The following is a 21,877-nucleotide window of genomic DNA, read 5'->3' on the forward strand; positions in this document are numbered from 1 at the left end:
ATCTGGCTCATGCTCACTTAGCTTTGTCCCAAGTTCACTTGCATCACTGGTTGGGCTTACTTGCAACTCTAGTGGACAAAGGCAGGAGTAGGCTTTTGCAGGAAATAGACTGGCCCTTTCCAGCCCTGGGAGGAGTGCAGGGAGCGTTCACGCGACACACACATTGCAGCTGACATGCTAATAATAATAATAATAAATTTTATTTATACCCTGGCCAGAGCTGGGCTCAGGGTGGCTAACACTGGTAAAATTACAATCAAATCATAATTGGGGGGGGGACAATTTAAAATACAGGTTAAAATACAATTTAAAATGCAGCCTCGTTTTAGAAGTAGCCCATAGATCAAAACCGTAAGGGGAGGGAACCATAAGGGTCAGACTGAGTCCAAACCAAAGGCCAGGTGGAACAGCTCTGTCTTGCAGGCCCTGCAGAAAGATGTCAAATCCCGCAGGGCCCTAGTCTCTTGTGACAGAGCATTCCACCAAGTCGGGGCCAGTATTGAAAAGGCTCTGGCCCTAGTTGAGACCAATCTAACCACCTTGCGACTTGGGACCTCCAAAGTGTTGTCATTTGTAGACCTTAAGGTCATCCGCGGGGCGTACCAGATATGTCGTAACACACAGTTTGGAAAGCTCTGCCTTAAATAAGCCCTTAATATTGGACTGGAAAACAAACTGGGACAATTGCAGATACAGTGGTACATTGGAAGTCGAACGGAATCCATTCCAGAAGTCCGTTTGACTTCCAAAATGTTCGGAAACCAAGGTGCGGCTTCCAATTGGCTGCAGTAAGCTTCTGCAGCCAATTGGAAGCCACGGAAGCTGTGTCAGATGTTCAGGTTCCAAAGAATGTTTGCAAACTGGAATACTCACTTCTGGGTTTGTGGCGTTCGGGCGCCAAAACATTTGACTCGCAAGGCGTTTGGGAACTTAGGTACGACTGTATTTCAAAACAGGCGATACAGTGGTACCTTGGGTTACAGATGCTTCAGGTTACAGACGCTTCAGGTTACAGACTCCACTAACCCAGAAATAGTACCTTGGGTTAAGAACTTTGCTTCAGTATGAGAACAGAAGTCGTGCAGCGGCAGTGGGAGGCCACATTAGCTAAACTGGTGCTTCAGGTTAAGAACAGTTTCAGGTTAAGAACGGACCTCCGGAACGAATTAAGTTCTTAACCCGAGGTACCACTGTATGTGAGAATAGTGGTCTGTGCTGGTTAATGGGCAGGCTGCTGTATTCTGCATTAGCTGAATTTTCAGAACCATCTTCAAATGCAGCCTGACATAGAGTCTGTTGTGGAAGACCTCAGAGAATGAATGGCAGTGACCATATGTCACGGTTATCAGGGTGTGTGATGGCTGGAACGTAACTCTTTTTATTTTTTAAATGTTAGATGCATGGGTTGCAGAATGACTTTGAGAAGGAGAGAAAGGATTCTCATAGGAGAATACGAAAAATGGAAGACATGCTGAGGTGAGTAAAATGGCTCCAGAATGTTCCTGAGGAAGATTTTTTTTAAATATTAATATTTTTATTGAAAGAATCTCGGCTATAAAGAAATAAATTGATACAAAGGAAAAAAAGGGGAGACGTGAGGGGGTGGGGAGAACAAATATGTGTAATATATATATATATATATATATATATATATATATATATATATGCAGGTTTTGGTGTCTTCGGGTGTCTTCCCGTGTAAGAGTCGGGGTGTCTGGGCGACGTTTCGACGAGGTCTCACTCGTCATCTTCAGGCTGGTGCTTTCGGCTTCTTGTTGCTCTGTTCCAGTAACAAGAAGCCGAAAGCACCAGCCTGAAGATGACGAGTGAGACCTCGTCGAAACGTCGCCCAGACACCCCGACTCTTACACGGGAAGACACCCGAAGACACCAAAACCTGCATTCCTATACCCGTGAAAATCTACGAAAGCAAATATATATATATATATATATATATATATATATATATATATATATATACACACACACACACACACACACACACACACACACATGCAACGTAATATACTCCCATACATTATATAAATTAATATAGTGTTATTATCCTAATACATATGTAGGTTTTGTTGATACTGGAGTCATGCTTGTATCTAAATATACATGATGGAGAGAGGTAGCTCTTAGCCATGCAAATAGAATCAGGAGTGGTGAAGTTCCTCTTATCTCTGCTGTTTGGATATTTTCACTATATCCTTATTTCTCAGTGTAAAAAGACAAGGGCTGTCTTCATTGTAGGCAAGGAGCTCTTCTGAAGAAAAGGCATCAAACTCTTAAGAAGAGTGCTGTTCTTTCTTTCTACTGTCTAACCAAAAAGCGTCACCCAGTATGTGATTAAAAACAGTTAGGTCCGGAGATTAAAATTGCTGCCTGTGTTAATTGTGCATATCCAGTTGTGGGTTTTTTATGGCATTTGAAAAGTTCCTGTTCATGCAGAGTTTAATGTCGCCTTTTGCTTATAGCTTTTATAAGCAATAATATAACAAAGCAATGACAATATGGTGATACAAATAAATACTGTATTTTGTTTTTTCAGTGTGAAATATAGATCTGTACAGAGCAGTGCTCTGTAAATATTCTTTGAGTTTCAAAAGTATAAAAACAATCTGAGCTTGTAGCAATATTTTTACCGTCTCTGTTGCTGCTTCAAGACTGTCACCCAAGTGCTCCCCCACTTTTCTCCTGAAAGTCAGGGTTTGCATGGATGAAATGATGGTCCACCTTATCCTATATAAAAAAAATCCTTCCAGTAGCACCTTAAAAGGTAAATGGACCCCTGACCGTCAGGTCCAGTTGCGGATGACTCTGGGTTTGTGGCACTCATCTCGCTTTATTGGCCGAGGGAGCCGGCGTACAGCTTCTGGGTCACATGGCCAGCATGACTAAGCCGCTCCTGGCGAACCAGAGCAGTGCACGGAAACGCTGTTTAACTTTCCGCCAAAGCGGTACCTATTTATCTACTTGCACTTTGATGTGCTTTCAAACTGCTAGGTTGGCAGGAGTAGGGACTGAGCAACAGGAGCTCACCCCGTCGCGGGGATTCAAATCGCCGACCTTCTGATCGGCAAATCCTAGGCTCTGTGGTTTAACCCACAGCGCCACCCACATCCCTAGTAGTACCTTAGAGACCAACTAAGTTTGTAATGTGCTACTGGAAGGAATTTTTTTATTTTGTTTCGACTACGGCAGAGCAACACGGCTACCTATCTGTAACTTATTCTGTATGACAACATTACAAAACCATTTAAGAGCCAAGTCAAAGCTCCCTGTCCTGACTCTGAATAAGTGAGTGCATTTTCCCATTTCCAACCCCCAACTGCTAAAGCTGTGTGCTTTTTTCAGCAGATGAAAGCTTTGGCAAAAACCACAAACTCTTCTTTTTAGTTCAACCCTAATAAATATTCCAGCACACTGAGATGAGAGAGCATTTACACTGAGAGCATTTAGTGTTGATGGCTGCAGTATTAATTTAAATCCCAAAGATGATGCTCATACTCACATTAAAATATTATCTTAAGGTGTTCTGACAGTTCTTTTTAGGTAATAGCAGCATATAAAGGAATAAAGGTTGTATTGTGTGTTTTCAGGGAATAGATGTATGGCCTGATTCTGCACACCTGATAATCATGCAGAACCCAGAAGCATATATTCTGCATGGGAAGGAAAGGGGAAAAACAGCTATATGTTGAAAGGGGTGGTGTGTGTGTGTGTGTAGTGTTTTGTGTTTATTTCATGTGTGTGCTTATACTATGCCTTTATAAGTTCTCAATTTGGCAGATGTTTAGACTACGTACAGATAATTTTTCAGAGATTTGAGGCAATATTATAGGGATCTCATTTCTTCTGGGCAATGTGCTTCTGCGTGTGAGCAGCTGTTTTGTTTCACCATCATCTCATGTGAGACTGACTTATCGTGTTTCAAGCTCTGTGACAAAAAAACAGAAACATAGCCAGCACACTTGAGATAGAAATGTGTCCCTTTTAGCATGATTCTGAGAGCCTGCAGTATGGTGCCTGTGACTGATAATATACTGCTTCCACTCCATACACAAAGCAGTTTTGAAACTGTTTTTTGACAGTTTTTGAAACTGTTATTTTTAATTGCACTTCCTGGTTTTCCTAAGTGAAAGGATGCTTAAATATCTTAAATGATTTATGCAGCCCCTTAAAATGGAAAAAAGTGTGAAATTTATTTCAGGAGTGAAATTTACTAGATCAGAAACTGACTCTGATCTGGTCTATTCAGTTCCACATTTCTTTTGAATTCTGGGACTAGAAAAAGGGCAGCTGCAAGATTCTTTTCTTCCCTCTGTTACGTTCCTTCTGTTACTATCTTACGAATGCTTGCTAGATTAGGGCCACCGTAGCAGTGAAGATGTAGTCACTCCCATTAATCCAGAGAAATGGATATGGGTTATACCAAAAGCTGCACAATAACTATTAAACAGCTTATCATCCCTCTGTGTTGCTTGAAAATCTAGACAATTGCTGCATGGTAACACTGATCGTAACCATGTGGTTAGAGACTATAGATGACTGGTGCGGAACCTACCTGGGCCAAGTGTAGTTGGACAGGCCTCCCAATTTGGTTTTCTAGGCCATTTTGGTCACGCCCAACCACCTTCCCTACATCTCACAAAGTTCACTGCCTGCAAAATCCCTTGTGCAGTGTTTCCCAAGTGCCCAACCAATTGATTGCAAGCTTTGCAAGCCCTGCACTTTGTGAACTTTGCAATTCCATAGATTTCAGATTGTAATACAATAAAACACGATATGTAAGAAATAAAAGAAGCAATTAAGATCACAATTAAAAATCAATATGATTAAACAACCATACATAAGTGTATTCTTTTCACATCCAAACTAGAGTCAAAGAAGTCATGCAGTTTGAGTTTTACTAGTTGCTGGCTTAAGAGAGGTGAACAATATTTTAGGGCAGTTTAACAAATATCCTGTCCTTTTCTTCATGGGAAACTCATTCAGATTTTTTAAGAGGGACACAAATATGTTATTTCTTAGATAACAAACAGTAGGACTTGGCGATATTAGCTTTTCAACATAATGGTTTATCGCCAACCAAACATCGCAGTTTGAAAAAACAATCTGCCCATGAGGCACCTGGTGAAACTGCTCCAGCTCTCACCTTGGAAGCTGAGGTGGTTTCACCCAGGCGCTTGTGGTCTAGGACAACACAACTTGTTTGTCCAGCACAGCTGGGGGAAGGGAAGGTTCCCATTCCCCAGCTGAAACAGTCCCGCCATGAGCAGGCAGAGCATCAGTGCTCCTTTAACTGCTTGCTGTGAGGAGCGCCAACTGCGTTCCCCTCAGCTGAGCAGTTTCATGGAGCCCCCACCACTGGCTCGCGGGAGCCAGCTTTGGGCTGGGGACTCCTTTAACTGCTTGGTTGAGGTAAGGGCAGCTGCACACTTGTCCTCTGTTGAGCAGTTTAAAGATGCAGAGGGAGGAACAAGCTGTATCGGTGCCTCTCCAATACAGCTTGTTTCTTCCTCTGCGTCGTATGAGGGCAGAGTGCAATGTTGGTTTCACTCAGCGGTATATCGCTGGTGAAACTGCCACTGCTGCTGAGTCCCTCTGCTAACAGCACTTCTGGAGAAAGGAATATACACAATTCTGCATAATCTACATGTTTTTGCAAAGCAATTTTGACCAGTAAATGCATTTTTATGCCCATTTTGCCCTAGTATACCCGTTTATGTACAGATTACTTGGTTGGGGAACAGCATTGCAAGTTTCGTAGAAATGTGAATTTTGAAGGATGGCTTCAGTTTATGTATTTTTTCTGAATGTGGAAATTAGGCAGGTTCATCTTTAAAGGTGAATCAAATTGAATTTTGTCCCCATCCCGACTTGGGAGTAAAGCCCACTGAATTCACTTGGACTTACTTTTGAGTAGGGTTGTGCTGTTTGTTGGTATATATGTTGTAGAGCAGGGATGTCCAGCAGGTTGATCGTGATCTACTGGTAGATTCCCTCGAGGTTTTGGTAGATCACGGTCGATCTCTGGCTCCCTTTCCTTAGCGTCACTAAAACTGACTCCTGCCCTCCATTGTTGTATGATCTTTGGAAGGGAAGACGGAGTGTTCTCTGTGCTGTTGTTTTGAACCACAGTGATCTATTTGTGAGTGACTTTACCTTATGCCTTTGTCCCTTGCCTTTAACCCCCCCCCCCAAAAAAAATGGAACAATGGAACTTCTCTCCTCCTTAAAAAACAGGGCCTCCCTCCTAAAAAACCAGGGGTATTTAATTCTGAAAGTAGATCGCAGAGTTGACCACCACTGTTGTAGAGAATACCTTACTCTAAACTGTAAACACAGTACACTGTTAATGTCTTTTCCCCCCAAAGCAAAACCATAAAGGCAGCAATTACCTAATGAGTCCCATCAGCGCAAACTCTGTGCAAAGGCATTAACTTGCACAGTGGGACTTGCACAATGGGGCATTCTCCCGCTCATCCCCTCACAATCTAAAGGGCAATGCAAACTGAAAAGGGATGGAGGCGGGGAAGAGAACTTAGGCATAGAGTTCTTGTAACGATCATTTGGAATGAAAAGATCTCTAGGAGAGGAAGAGCTAAAAGTTACTATCTTTCAGCAACACTAATGTAGAGCCCCTGCAGATCCCGCTTTCTCTCCCCCTGTTCTCTGATTAAATGGCTGTTGCTAGATGACAATTCAGGGAGGAGCCTGATAGAGCTGGGCTTTGAGTAGAGCAAAGGAGATGGAGCAATTTTGCAGTCCCATTTCTCTCTTATAACCAGGCCTTTGGATGATTAACATTCTATCGTCTTTAAAATGGGTTTTTTTTGGGGGGGTATTGGTTTTCATTTTGTTATATTTGTGCTCTCATTTTGTATTATGTTGTCAGCTGCGCCGTAATCTTTGGACAAAGGCATACAAGTCAAATGAATGAATGACCAGAGTTTGATTCAGTTGAGTGGTGTTCAAGTAAACAAATGCAGGTTTGAACAGGAAGAGTTATTAAGTTAAATAGAGCAAAGCTTTGTTTGTTTGTTTTAATCTCCTAAACCAAGAAATATAATGTGAGCCTCTAAAAGAATTGTGTTATGCTTATGTCTACGGTAAAAATGCTATAATGACTGTTTTTTTCAGTCTGCCCATCAGATAAAGAAGCAGTCTTTAGGTATGTAGATTGTTTGTTGCAGTAAGTTACTTTTTTATTCTGTATCCACCTTTATGACAATTAAAGTTATAGTTACATTGTATTCCAAAGTCTAGTCTTGCTCTTGCATTAAAGCATCATGTAACCAGTGGCGTAGCGTGGGTTGTCAGCACCCGGGACAAGGCAATTAATTTGCGTCCCCTAACCCGTGGATTTGCGCCCCTAACCCCCAGATGTTGCACCCAGTGCAGCCGCCCCCCTGCACCCCCATGCTACGCCACTGGCGAGCGCCTCCTAAGCATGTGCAGAGCGCCTCCCTCCGCCACGCGGAGTTCAGCCTGCGCGTGGGCAGGCCCTTTGCGTCACGCGCGCTTGGCAGTCCCCGGCACCTCTCCTCTCCTCTCTCTCTCCCTGGAGAAATGAAGGAGTGACCCGACAAGGAGTAGCGAAGGATGGGCGTGTTTCGTCCCTGATCCGGATGAGATCAAGGCGCCGGCAATGGGAAGGAGGCGGGGGAGAAGCAGGAGCAGGCCAGCCGGGGCTGCTCCAGACCCCCCCATCTCTCCCATCGCTGCTGGAGGGGTCATGGAGGCACTGAGCCCGGGAGGCGGGTAGCCAGCCGGGGCGCACCTACCCAACCTCGCCGCGCCCAGGCGCGCTGCTCTCTCCAGCTTCTTCCCGGCCGGGCCAGCGGCTCCACCTCTTCCTTTGCCTCTTTGAGCCGCTTAATTCCCAGCAAGCGATTAGCAGGCTCGGATCGGATCCTGCGGCAGGCGGCGCCTCCACCTCCTCCTCCTCCTCCCGGCTTTGCTGCTGCTGCTGCGCGGCTCTTTTCGCTGCGCCTTGGAGAGGTTCCCGCTTCCTCGAGGAGGGCCGGCCAAATGGAGACGACGACCCCCCACCCCAAACAAGCCTCTATTGCTTGTCCCTTCCCTCTGGACTCGCGCCCGCCCCCAGATGTTGCGCCCGGTGCGGCCAGCACCCCTGGCACCCCCCACGCTACGCCACTGCATGTAACTAAATGTTTCCAACTAGGAAATAATAGGGTGGCCGCTGCTACTTCAAATTTAGGATGTTCTGTTCGTGACATTTTTTAATTTACTGCATACATTATACAGTGTTGCCTCGCAAGACGAAAATAATTCGTTCTGCGAGTCTTTTCGTCTTGCGAAGCACGGTCCGTCGCAACTGCGCCTCTTCAAGCAGCTTTAAGAAAAAAGCGCAAGACGTTTTCATCTTGCGAAGCAAGCCCATAGGGAAATTCGTCTAGCGAAGCAACGCAAAACCGAAAAACCCTTTCGTCTAGCGAGTTTTTCGTCTTGCGAGGCATTCGTCTTGCGGGGCACCACTGTAACTGCCATATTTCATGCTTCTGGAAATGCCTGGCACAACTGCCACCCTTTCCACAAGCAATGGGGAATGTTTTCCATATCTCATGGTGAGTGCTTAGCATGGTCCAGGGAGACTGTGAAAACCTCATTGCCATGCACCCCCTGCATGGAGATGGTCATTTACTTGAGCTATGTTCCTTACCCCCAACACCTTCCTGGAGTACCATCAAGGCATGTTTCAAGGGAGGCACTGGCTCCTGCAGCAAGCAGCCAGTCTCCACACAGCGACACTCCATCTGAAGCCACAGAGCCTTCATGGTCCTCAGCTGACTTCTGCTGGTAGGGGTATTTCCACAGATAAAGACTCCCTTCTGCCAGGGGACATAGGCCATCTCCTAACTTGCTCCAGCCCAGCAGATTTTGGGTTTGAATTCTTATTAATATGCCTATGCTTCCAGTGGAAGCTTGTTTAAAAAATATTCTTTACTGCTTTGCAGTTTTTGTAATTGCTGCACATTTCCTGTCAATGCTGATTTATATTTAATGTTGGCAAACTAGTCACTGCCATGTTCTCCTTAGTGGAAATTGCTTTAATATAAGTTAGTGTTTCTTTAGAAAGTAATTTAAAATGTCTACACACCATGACTGAACACATAATGCCTATATGATTACTTAGGGCAAGGGAGGTTCTTTCTGATTACTGTATGTTAGTTGAATCATAATGGCATGTTATGAGGGACAGATCACTTATTAGGCTAAACCTTTCTCGATATGATCTCGTTTGCAATGAATACAGAAAATGGGTGGCTGGGGTTACATTGCTAAGTATATACAGAGTAGACACCAGATGCTGAAAAATGGGGTTTTTAAGTATGTGTTGAAAAAGCCGGGTTGGGTGGGTTAAGAATTGTAAAAAAAATGGTAAGCATAGTAAAAAATGGGTGAAAGAAGATATATTCATAAACAAAATGACCTGGCCAATTAAAAATGTGTACGGGCATGCATGCAATGAAACTAAGATCCAGAGCATGTTCTTTAAGTACATCAGGGCCTATTAAGTACTTAGATGGATATTGTTAGGCACACCATGTATGGTGTGCTTTAAGTGGGGTATGTATTACATTAGCAAATTATTTAGTTCCATATAGCCTGCTTTTTCTGTCAGCTCTGAAATGTTAGGTGTAATTTGGTGATTCTAAGATCTGATAGTTGTCTAAGCTATTTGCACAGGGATATTGTTTTCCGATATGTGACTTGCAAGTGCTGTCATTCGTTTACTTTTCCAGCTGTTCTCATTCTTTCACTGGTGATCTTTGCACAGGGACCTGATAGGTTTTGTGGTACATTGATTGATCTACATGAATGGCAGATCAACTACTAGTGGGCTGGCACAGTTCCATAAGTAACCTACTTATGTGTATGCTGCAGATATCAGAACAGGAATACACTTCATTACAGTGGTACCCCGCAAGACGAACACCTCGCGAGACGAAAAACTCGCAAAACGAAAGGTTTTTTTCGTTTTCGAGTTGCCTCGCAAGACGAATTTCCCTATGGGCTTGCTTCGCAAAACGAAGCTTGCCTTGGGGACAGTGGGTCTTCTCTTTTGAAGCAAGGGGCGGCGGGGAGATCGCTTCTCCCCACCGCCCCTTGCTTCAAAAGAGGTCCCGGACCTCTTTTGAAGCAAGCGGATCGCTTCTCTCCGCAGCCGCTTGCTTCAAAAGAGGTTCGGGGGCTGCCCCCGGACCTCTTTTGAAGCAAGCGGCTGCGCTTCTCCCCGCAGTCGCTTGCTTCAAAAGAGGTCCCCGACCTCTTTTGAAGCAAGCGGATCGCTTCTCCCCGCAGCCGCTTGCTTCAAAAGAGGTCCCGGACCTCTTTTGAAGCAAGCGGATCGCTTCTCTCCGCAGCCGCTTGCTTCAAAAGAGGTCCCCGACCTCTTTTGAAGCAAGCGGCTGCGGGGAGATCGCTTCTCCCGGTGCTCCGAAGCGGGGCGGGGGGCAGGAACACCTTCCCCCACCGCCCCGCTTCAGAACGGTGCTCCGAAGCAGGGCGGGGGGCGGGAACACCTTCCCCCACCGCCCCGCTTCAGAACGGTGCTCCGAAGCGGGGCGGGGGGGGGGCGGGAACACCTTCCCCCACCGCCCCGCTTCAGAACGCTGCTCCGAAGCGGGGCGGGGGGGGGCGGGAACACCTTCTGAAGGCTGGCGGGGGGCAAAAGTCTTTGTCCCCCCTGCCTGCCTTCCCAGGGGCTTTTAAATCGCCCCGGACAGCGGAGAAGTCCTTCGCTGTCCCGGGGCGATTTTAAAATGCCGCCCGCCAGCATTTTAAGATTGCCCGGGCAGCGGAGAAGTCCTCCGCTGTCCCAGGGTTTTTTAAAATGCTGGGGGTGGGAAGAAAAGCCCTTGTCCCCCCCCAGGCTTCAGAAGAGGTCCGGGGACAGACTGTCCCCGGACCTGGTCTGAAGGCGGTTTCCCTAGGAACGCATTAATTGATTTTCAATGCATTCCTATGGGAAACCGTGCATCGCAAGACGAAAAAACCGCAAGACGAAGAGACTTGCGGAACGAATTAATTTCGTCTTGCGAGGCACCACTGTATTGTATCCTGTTCAGCTTAATTACACAGTAAACTGATATTCCACAGTACGGTGTTGGTGTGATCCGTAAATGGGGGGGTAGGGGGTGACCACAGAGTTACTTCACTTAACACTGCTCTTGTGTGAGATCAGATATTATTTTTCAAAGTGATCTCTACCCTTAGTGCAAGCTTGATTGCAATCCTCTACACCAGAGAAAGGGGACCTGTGGAGTTCTACAGTTGTGGACTGCAACTATCACTGACCATTGTCCATGTTGGCTGGAGGTGACAAGAATTGGACAACATCTGAAGGGCAACAGGTTCCGCATCCCTGCTCTACATAGTTTCCTGGGAGGAAGCCTTAACTGAGATCAGTGGGACTTAGTTATGAGTAGACATGCATAGAACTGCACTGTTACCATATTTGCTTTGATTGTAGTTGTTTTCTGCAAATATGTTATCCATAGGCCATAATTTTCCACTGAAACTCACATAGCTTGGTGAGTGAAATGGGTGAAGAATAGTGCTGAAGCTTTTTCAAACACACATTAAATTGTAAAAAGCATATGTGGATGTGATCTATGGTCAAGTGTTTGGTGATGGAGATTATGATGATGAACCTTTATGTTACTTTCCTTACCTGTCTTGGGAGCCAAGCCTAAAGCTGTTGCAAGTGCTGATGTTACAGAGCGAATGCTCACCCACCAACTGCTTTAAATTCATTCTAATTTTTTTTAATGTAAGAAGGTAGTGCCACTACTCTTTCTTTGGTGTATACATCTGATCAGATCTTGTTTAATATGAAAGGATTTGCACAATGTCAGTGTTTGGAAGGTCAAGCTTTACAAAATCTCAGTGACTGTATCATATACTGTACAGACTTCTTTTCTATAATATGCAGAAGTTGGTATGAAATTATGGTCATTTGGATAAGATAGCCCGTTAAGAATACTTTTTAAAATTTATTGTCTTGTTCTTTGGGAATACATGATTTTTTTAAAAGAACAATTTTGCCTCTTTGTAACAATATGTGTTTGGAGTAATGTGGTTCTTCAGTGACTTGTGAGGGATTGAATGCTTAGTGTGCTTACTGAGGTGTTGTTGTTTTTTAGTAGATTGTGACATTGTGAGAAAAGTTGATAACACCATTGTTGTTACTGGCAGGAAGACTTACATAACTTCTACAGTCATTGCTTGCCTGGTGTGTCTTGCTTCATATGAACAAGATGTTTGTCATATTACAGCATTAGACTCCTGAAATGTCTTCATCGCCCATCAAAAAGCGTGTCCCTCTCAATTAAAGTTGTCTTGACATCTATTTAGGAATTATCACCCTTTGCATGATATATATGTCTAAATCATTGTGATATCTTTGTAGTACATCAATATGACGAGTACCTGAACACATCATGTTGAGCTTAATAGAATAATTCAGTCACGTACATAATCAAATTGTATGATAACCAGCAACCTCATTGCTTCTAGAACTCAGCATTCCCCAACTTCTAATATGAGAAAAGCCTGCTGCATCAGGCCAATGAACCTATCTGGCCCATCATTCTGTTTTCATAGTGGCCAAACAGATGACTGTGGGAAACCCCCAAGCAAGATTCAAACACAAGAGCACTCTTCCCCCCCCCAAAAAAAAAATGGTTTCCAGCATCTGGTATTCAAAAGCATCACTGCCTCCAACTGTTGAAGTCCATAGTTATCATGACTAGCAGCCATCGATAGCCCTCTCCTCCATGAATTTCTCTAATCCTTTTTTAAAGCCATTGAGATTGGTGGCCATCACTGCCTCTTGTGGGAGCAGGCTCCATAGTTCAGCTATGCACTACATGAAGAAGTGCTTTATTTTATCTATCTTGAATCTTCCAACATTCAGCTTTATGGGTTGTCCAGGAGTTGCCCTTGTGGAAACCCTGCTGGTCCTGCTTCAGTAAGACTTATTCTTCTACAGTGGTACCTCGGGTTAAGTACTTAATTAGTTCCGGAGGTCCATACTTAACCTGAAACTGTTCTTAACCTGAAGCACCACTTTAGCTAATGGAGCCTCCTGCTGCTGCCGCGCCGCCAGAGCATGATTTCTGTTCTCAACCTGAAGCAAAGTTCTTAACCTGAAGCACTATTTCTGGCTTAGCGTAGTATGTAACCTGAAGCGTATGTAACCTGAAGCGTATGTAACCTGAGGTACCACTATATATGCTTGGTTTTTTTGGTTGTTTTGTTTTTAAATCACCCTCTCAACCATATTTCCCTGGGAAAGATGTTAAGCTGATCAGTCTGTAATTTCCAGGACACCCCCTCCCCTGTCCCTTTTTAAAAAAATGATGTTACATTGAGTCCTTTCCAGTCTTCAGGTATGGGGGCTGTTCTGAAGGACAAGTTACATGTTCTTGTCAGAAGATCAGCATTTGAGTTCTCTGAGAATTCTTGAGTGAATTCCATTTGGACCCAGCAATTTGGCAGTTTTTATGTTGTCTGTTAAGCCTAGAATTTTGAATGCTTCCCCCCACCCCTTTAGTGTTATAGTTTCACAAATTGTCCTTTGGCATGTTGGCCTGCATACCCATGTGCCTTATCTTGTGTTACTAGGATTAGTGTTTTTGATCTAATGTGCCCTGGATATCAACTATAAATAGCTTATAGTTAAAATTTATAATATTCTTCTTTCAGAATTAGCTAAGATTTTACTGGTGCAAAATTCGTAGAGAGCCATTTGTTGGGTAAGCAGATTCAGAGACAACCCATAAGGTTTGGTGATTCTGTTTCCAAGCCAGACAAGACACAGAGCTGGAAATGGGCTAAACTAAGTGTGTATGAGCATGGTGGGGGAAGATATCGGATAAGACTTGCCTTCCATATTGCTAGTGACAGACCCGCCATTTTTTGCATAAATGAATATCGGAGATAACCTGTGGAAGATTTGCACAGAGCCATTTTTTTTAGAAGTGGTGTCTACTTTAATGTTATTTAATTGTGGCTTAGGTAATGTGTCATTCATGAAGTCGCTTCTGAAAATTTATATGGCAAGATTCAATTTTCTTCCTGCTTTCACTGGGTAGCACATCACATTTCTGTAGGAAGAAGTTTCCAAATCATTTGAGATTGTGGTTTAGAACTGAAAGCCAGAGGTTGAACATGGAGCAGCCTGAATTAATATCCCGCTAGATACTATGCAAGGGGTATGCCCACTCTTTAATTACTCACTGTTATATATGCCAGGAACCAGAGTTTCACACCCCACGCCCAGCCTGAAGATACGGTACTGACATCCTTTAACTCAGAGGACTCTACTGCAGAAGACCAGGAAGACCTGAGACCTTGCTTTGTCTTACTGCAGACCAGGATGGTATCATGTAAATCCCTGAGATTCTGGAACCTCCATAGCTAAATTGGAGAATTTCGAGGTTGTTTATTGAGTGTGGATGTCACAATTGTTTTGGAGTCCTTATCCTGCAGATCTAGGAACTCTGAGGTTTCTGAACATAGGGACCAAGTTTCTGAACATTTTAACATGAAATGGCAAAGCTGATATGTTGTAGGTGCTCAATACTGTGTTCGTGGCATTATATAGATGCTAAGTACTCTGCTCATTAAAAGAGTTGTATCATTATGAGAGTAGTGATCTTTGTGATTTAAAAACAATGATATATGCAGGGCTGAAGAGTTTGATTATTCCCCCCCCCCCAACTTTAATATTCTTCCTCTACTCCTAAATCATTGGGGAAAAGCATCTGTTCTCCACTTGGTACTCTGAGCATCTGAAACCATTTAGTCCCAAAGCAGTCAAAGTTTCCATCATATTGTAAACATTCCTTTAGTTCTAGTGAACATGCTGACATAACCCTCACTCTAGGGGGCACAACGTAAAGTATGAACAGAAAATAGAAAATATGTGGAAACCTTTGTTTTATAGTCGCCATTTAAAAGAATAAGTATCCCGTTAACTGTTTCAAAACTGATCCCACGCCTTATTTCTCCACAGAGCCTATTAATGCCAGTGAGATGCTTATAACTAAAACATAAATTTAAAAACCTTTCTGCACTTGATTTCTCTTTAGGGATGTACTAGTGGATGTGTCTTCAACAGGATAGGTACAGTAGGTGATGGATTCACTGCCATGATAAATAACTTGATGGTTACAAAGTAATATTAAATGCTGTGAAATGAACTAGCATTTTAGAAGAATTTAGTTAGTTTTCTTCAGTTTTGTTATTGTAACTGAACGTATTGCATGCTCACACTGTATGTCAGTGCCTATCAACTATTCTTATGCATCTAGAACCTTAAAATCATATTGGAAGCTATCCATCCAAACTGAAGTCCCTCCCCACCACCCATCCCCATCAGAGATCCCACCCAGTGCCTCTTCCACTATAAAGCTGTGATGATTGTTATCAGGTAGGCCAAGCCCGCAGACCCAGACAATCACTTTGTAGGGCAAATTCCTCCCTGCCCCTGAAAACAGTGGCCACTAAATTACCCAAAGGAAAGTCAGTGCAGGGTTGTTGCCTTCTGAAAGGACAGCCCATAAACGAGTGCAATAAAGGGAGGGTAGGAGGGAAAGTAAACTGTGAAGTTTCCAATCCCCTGCAGCTTGCCTTAAATACTCCCAGAGTGGATCTGGATGGACAAAGTCTTCACCCAGGTCTGCCCTGGGATGTCCACCCACCAGGAGCTAAGCCTAAGTAATTGGCTCTCTGGGGTCTCACCGTGTTTCCCAGCCCTCCACATGGCTGAGAGGAGCAGTAAAATCACCCCGTCTGGCACGCTGAGGCTGGGAAACAGCAACATATATCCCCATCACCCTGCCAAGGCCGTAAATGCCACTTCCAGTAGGGCTGAGGGTGGGGAAACAAGTCTTCTTTGCCATCCTAGACTGATACATATAAACCACACACTATGCTTATATTCTAATCCTGCTTATATGTTAAAATGGGGTTGAAGTAAGTAACATGATGCTTTCATAAGCAATCCAGAAATAGAACTGTATCAGACTCTTAGGATTCTAGGAGATAGCAATGGGAGATGCCAGTTCAATGCTTTTACCTTTTGGCCTAGGGTTCTGTGCTGTCTCCTTTGTATTTAACAACTGGATACCATATTAAAAACATACATCAAAACACCTAACAATTCTTCCATATTCTATATCCATTATTTATTTATTTATTTATTTATGCCCCGCCCATCTTCCTGGGTTTCCCCAGCCACTCTGGGCGGCTTCCAACATAATATTAAAATACAATACAGTGGTGCCTCGCAAGACGAAAAGAATCCGTTTTGTGATTCTCTTCGTCTAGTGGTTTTTCGTCTTGCGAAGCAAGCCCATTGATGGATTAGAGGATTAGCACTATTAGCAGCTTTTAGTGGCTTTTAGCATCTTATCAGCTTATCGGATCAGCTGATAAGCAGCTTAGCGGCTTAGAAAAAGGGGAGGAAAAAACCCCGCAGGAACTCGCAAGACATTTTCGTCTTGCGAAGCAAGCCCATAGGAGATTCGTTTTGCGAAGCACCTCCAAAACGGAAAACTCTTTCGTCTAGCGAGTTTTCCGTCTTGCGAGGCATTCGTCTTGCGGGGCACCACTGTAGTCCTTCAGATATTAAAAGCTTCCCTAAACAGGGCTGCCTTCAGATGTCTTCTAAAAGTCAGATAGTTGTTTTTTCCTTTGAGATCTGGTTTACAAACAGACCTACAAACAGCATTGTGAAAATAGATTTTAAACAGCCAAAGCCAAAAACTAGGAGGAGAAACATTCAGCAATTTCTAATCAACATTATAGAATAGCACGTTGGTCAGTTAAACTAATGGAGCCCAGTTGTTTCCAGTAGTGAATAAACTTTTCTCTTCTTTTTAAAGGTATTTGCTTTTAAATGGCTATGCTGTATCTTTGCAAAAGCTGACATATTGATGGCAGCCAACTCCAAAGCCCCAGATGCTTGATCCCGGATCACCCAGGAGCTGGAGTAGGCTGCCCCTAACATTCAGCTCTGTATCTCCTTGGGGAGGCTGTGTTGGTCCTGATGGACTGTTGAATGTGGACAAACATAATTGCTCCTCGTTAAGAAACAAATTGTTCTAGTGTTAAGTTGTCAGCCTGTTCTGAATAGGGCTTGAAAGATCAAGTTTGCAATTTGGAGGTACTATTTTCCATCTTTTCCTATGGATTCCTTTGGGATTTTGGAGTTCACTGTCATCAGGAATGGTTAAATTAACAAACGTGTTGATAATACAGAAATGGTCATTCAAAAATAAGAGAGCTTTCTCTTAGCTATTAGAAGAGACTGGACATCAGAATAACTGAAGCATTTGCTATTTTATTATTTTTATTATCAATTGCTGAATGTTTCCCTTATGGATTTTGTTTTTGTTTTAAAACTGTTTCCACAGTGCTGCAGGTAGATTTGTAATTTGTACTCATGGCAACTCACGATTATGTACTTATGATGCACCAGTCAGATCTGTAATATTAAGTTGTAGTGTGGAGTCCCCATATTCATTGTTCCAGCCAGTTGGCTGCTCTCCTCTAATTCTCCATTCTATTCCCACTCCCATCAGATTTTCATTTCCCAGTCCCCCAACCCAACCAACAATCAATCAGCATTTCTTGCCCACTAAACATGCTCAGTCCTCCTTGGGGTGCCCTTCAGGGTTTTGCCTGCTTAAAGATCTTTTGTTCTTCTGCTGAGTACCTCTAAGCTCGCCGGAACCCTTCTCTTGTGCATGGATGGTGCTGTTTTGGTTGCAAAAGTATCCATGCTCAGATAATTAATTCATTATTAGTATATAGGATATGGGGATTATGTACTTTTAATTTTGTATTTTTGATATGCTAATATTAATAATAATAATGCCTAAAGGAGTTTTCAGTTGTAGTTTAGTACTAAAAATGCTGCATACAGTTTATTTGATGTTAACATCACGAAATACACAAAACTGTATACAATTCTTCAATTAAATGCTTTCTTTCTTCCACCCTAAACAAGAAATTCCATATTAGATTCAGAACCACTGAATAATGAACAAGCCTGTTGTCTCCTTAAATTTTTGGTTCATTTGTCTGCAGTGATGAATGCAACTTAGAATGCTTTCTAGCAACTTCACAATATTAAAGTGCCCAGGGACAGGACAGGGATGATGTTTTGAAGGCAATAAATATTTCAGCTTCACATTTCAGCCTTTCTTCTTTATTCCTTTGATCTGGGTTTGGTTTAGTTATCATTCTGCTTGAATGACTTCACACTGTCTCTTCCCCTCCTCCCCCTTCTCTGAACAAAAATAGTAATTCTGCACATATTCCATATGGTTGGGATTTTTTTGCTGTAAAAGATGGCCATTCTTTGATTCTGATAACTGCTGCTTAAATAATGTATTTAATTACATCTTAACTCCAGTGAATAGTTATAAAAAGGCTTATCTTTAATTATGCAGTTTATTGTCTGGTTTTTTATTTCACAATTAAAGGACAGGAAAAATAGCACAAATATGAAGGATACAGTCCTTCATCATGTGGATGCTGTGCTTGTGTGTGGAAGGATGCTCATATGGCTCAGTGGTGTCCTGTTTCTACCTTCCTTCTTCAATACATGAACCTGAGAAGTACTGAGTCAGTGTGGCAGGCCAAGAAGGTGCCTTGGGGAGTTAAGGGGTGCCCATAATCCCATCCTCTGTCTGGTCAGGTTTCTGTGAGCTCCAAGACTTAAATAATGTGGCTCAGTGGGGAGGAAAAGCTGGCTAATAGAACTTCCCTTCTTTGGAATGCCCTAGTATGTTGTCTATGCACATGTCTGTAAACTGGTTTACATATCACTTTAAACAACAGTTAAGCATCATTGTGGTAGAAAGGTGAAAACATAGCATGCTGGTATATGAGGCTAAAACTGTGGCTGCTTTTCTCCTTCCATGCTGCAGGGAGCTAAGCCATGGTGTGGCTTATGTCTGAATGAGGGCTTGTGGTTTCTTTCCCCCAAAGAAAGCACGAGAAGCAAGCCAAGAAGCAACCTTCATGTTTTGTTTGCAGAGAGACAAACTCATTAACCAGAGTTTGGATGTAACGCAAAGCCAAACCATGGCTTCCCTCCAGACAGCGAAGTAGAAGCTCGAGTAGGGAAGGAGCAAAATGGCTACTGTTTTGTTCACATGCACCAGTATTCTGCACATTCATTTTAATTCATAGTTAAGCATAACTGTGTTTTAAAGCAATGCAGAGTAGAGAAGCAGGACTCTTCCGAATCCTGCAGGAATTTCTTGTCATGCAAGCATAAATAATGTTGAAAATGTGTCTAAGTCACCAGTCGATGGCTGTTACATTTTGTTCGCATTTTGTGTTCTGCAGTATGAGAACAGAAATGTTGGCATGTTTGAGGATACATGTGTTCCAGTGCACATCCCTAGAAGTGGGAACAAGAGTTTGTTTCCAAATAAGAGTTTAAGCCCCCCCCCCCGGGGGCACATCTGTTTATACCCTACAAAATAAACATATTTTACCCTGTATTTAAAAATCTTTTCACCAGCCAACAGTTCAAATGTCCGCAGTTATTTCCATGGATAAAAGCCCTCTAATAATGTTGGGTGATTCACAGTGGCCTGTTTTAGAGAAGAAGGCATACATCCCTCTGCCTTAGAATAGTAGAATATATAATATCAGAACTGATTGTGACAGTTCTTTTGAAGATGCAAAGAAGTCAGGAGGATGAGAGACTAGGGTGCAGAATATTTTCATATGTAATATTTTATCAAGGTGCCTGACAGATCTTTCAGATTTATTTCCATATCCTCGTATAGGGAGTGTCATTTATAAGCTCATTTGTATGATTTCTTTCAATGTATTTCCTAACAACAACAACCCACAATATTTTGTATGTATAATACAATAAACTGCAGGAAAAATATAACTGGCTACTTTCCAGAAGATTTACAGCTGTTTGTAAACACTTAAAAATGTCTAGATGGAAGCTGCTGTATTTTACTCTCCTAATTTACAGTCTGTTCAGCCACATAGCAGTTGTAGCATCTCAGGAGCATGCTGAGATACTAAAGATGTGCACAAATCTTAAGTACAGGAGCAAGATCATCATTTCCCTATCACTAAGTAAAGTCGGAGAAAGATGAGGCTCTTCTGGAAGTATACTTTGGAACTGTGATACCAAAGAAATGGTACTATCCCAAACCCTTATTCTACAGTTGTCCTTAAGAAAAGAAACATAGAATTGTTCCTTCCCATGGAAAGCTTCTTGGGCGAAAGTAAGGCTGGATGGGAAGAGTGGAAATAGTTTGCAGAAAAATGGGCTTTTCCTTTGTCTCGCAAGTCTGAGAAATGTGAACATACACCCTCTTCCTTTTGCAGTGGCTCTTTATTTCTAGACTTCCATTACAGCCACAGGTCTCTTCTGTCTGTAAGGTGCCTGGAATTTCCAGTGGTAGCCTTGGCTCAGTAACTGTTGCTTAGCAACATGAGGGCCACTCTTCCTCTCTTTTTTTGTCAGAATACGTGTATCATCCAGGTTTAGGTTGATGTTTCAGTGGCTTGTGTTAAGCAGCTTGGTGGGTCGTTATAGGTCTCTGGGATGGATTGAGAAATAAATGAGAAATGCTGCAAGCTCCTGATACTTTCAAGTACCTAAGTACCTTAAGACAAAAGATAAAAATGATTCTTATTTGATTTATTAAAACCTGCAGAGGCTGCTCCCTTTCTTTTGGGCAGGAATAGTAATTAGAATACCCAGGAGGTTTTGGGGTATGTGTGTGTTTTGTCCGAGAGGTATAAATAAATTGAAAAAGTCTAAGAGAAGAAATCAAGTTCCTGAACAAAATTTCTCAGGATTTCCCTTGTAATGCATACTCTTGCTAGCGAGTTTTATTGGTATTTCATAAAGTTTGTCCCTGGAGTGGAGTGCAGAAACATCTTCTGCCTGATAAACTTTTTAACTTTTATCCTGTGCTGGGAAAGTTATACACCAGTCAAGCACAAATCCATTCAGATTACAAGGTGTTTTAGGGCAAAGTGGGGGAAGAGATAAAGCTGGCTTGATCTACTGGGTTTTTAACAGAAACCTGTGGACCTGTTAAACCAACTGAGTCAGTCGCAAGGTCTGATCTCCCTAGTGTTTCTTGTGGCTTTTTAATATCTGAAATAAGTGATATCAAATGACAAGTAGTTCCGGAGGACTTTTCAAATGCTGAAATAGTTGTTCTGTTAATTGATTTGCCCTTTACCTTATGCGCAAAGTTATTGTTGAGTTGCGGTGGTTATTACAAGTAATCGTTTGTGTTTTGACATGTAGTAAGCCACAAATCTAGGGACGCGGGTGGCGCTGTGGGCTAAAGCCTCAACGCCTAGGGCTTGCCGATCGAAAGGTCGGCGGTTCGAATCCCCGCGGCGGGGTGCGCTCCCGCTGTTCGGTCCCAGCGCCTGCCCACCTAGCAGTTCGAAAGCACCCCCGGGGGCAAGTAGATAAATAGGTACCGCTTACCAGCGGGAAGGTAAACGGCGTTCCGTGTGCGGCTCTGGCTCGCCAGAGCAGCGTTGTCACGCTGGCCACGTGACCCGGAAGTGTCCCCGGACAGCGCTGGCCCCCGGCCAATAGATGTGAGATGGGCGCACAAACCCCAGAGTCTGTCAAGACTGGCCCGTTCGGGCAGGGGTACCTTTACCTTTACCTTTAAGCCACAAATCTATTCTGAGATTATTAGTATACCAACCATTGGATCACCCCTAGTTTTAGTTGATCTCATTGTGAATATTTTGGTATTATCTCTTCTGTACAGAGTTGTTTTTATATTTTGGAAGAGAGATGGAAGTGAAATAA

The 21,877-nt window shown here is 43.1% G+C and overlaps 1 protein-coding gene across 5 annotated transcripts in view; it reads left to right on the top strand.

Annotated features, from left to right (window-relative positions):
• Positions 1 to 21,877, top strand: part of CEP112 (centrosomal protein 112) — a 224,621-nt gene that overhangs the window by 68,193 nt on the left and 134,551 nt on the right. For all 5 annotated transcript variants that reach the window (XR_014216733.1, XM_082212425.1, XM_082212423.1 and 2 more), the window contains one exon: positions 1,397 to 1,476. Coding sequence is in view for 4 of the 5 variants with exons in the window: in XM_082212425.1 (XP_082068551.1) it covers positions 1,397 to 1,476 (80 nt within the window). In the remaining variant the exon portion in view is untranslated. The remainder of the gene's footprint in view (positions 1 to 1,396; positions 1,477 to 21,877) is intronic.

The sequence above is a fragment of the Podarcis vaucheri genome (assembly GCF_965113315.1).
Source record: "Podarcis vaucheri genome assembly, chromosome: 2".
Lineage (NCBI taxonomy): Eukaryota > Metazoa > Chordata > Lepidosauria > Squamata > Lacertidae > Podarcis > Podarcis vaucheri.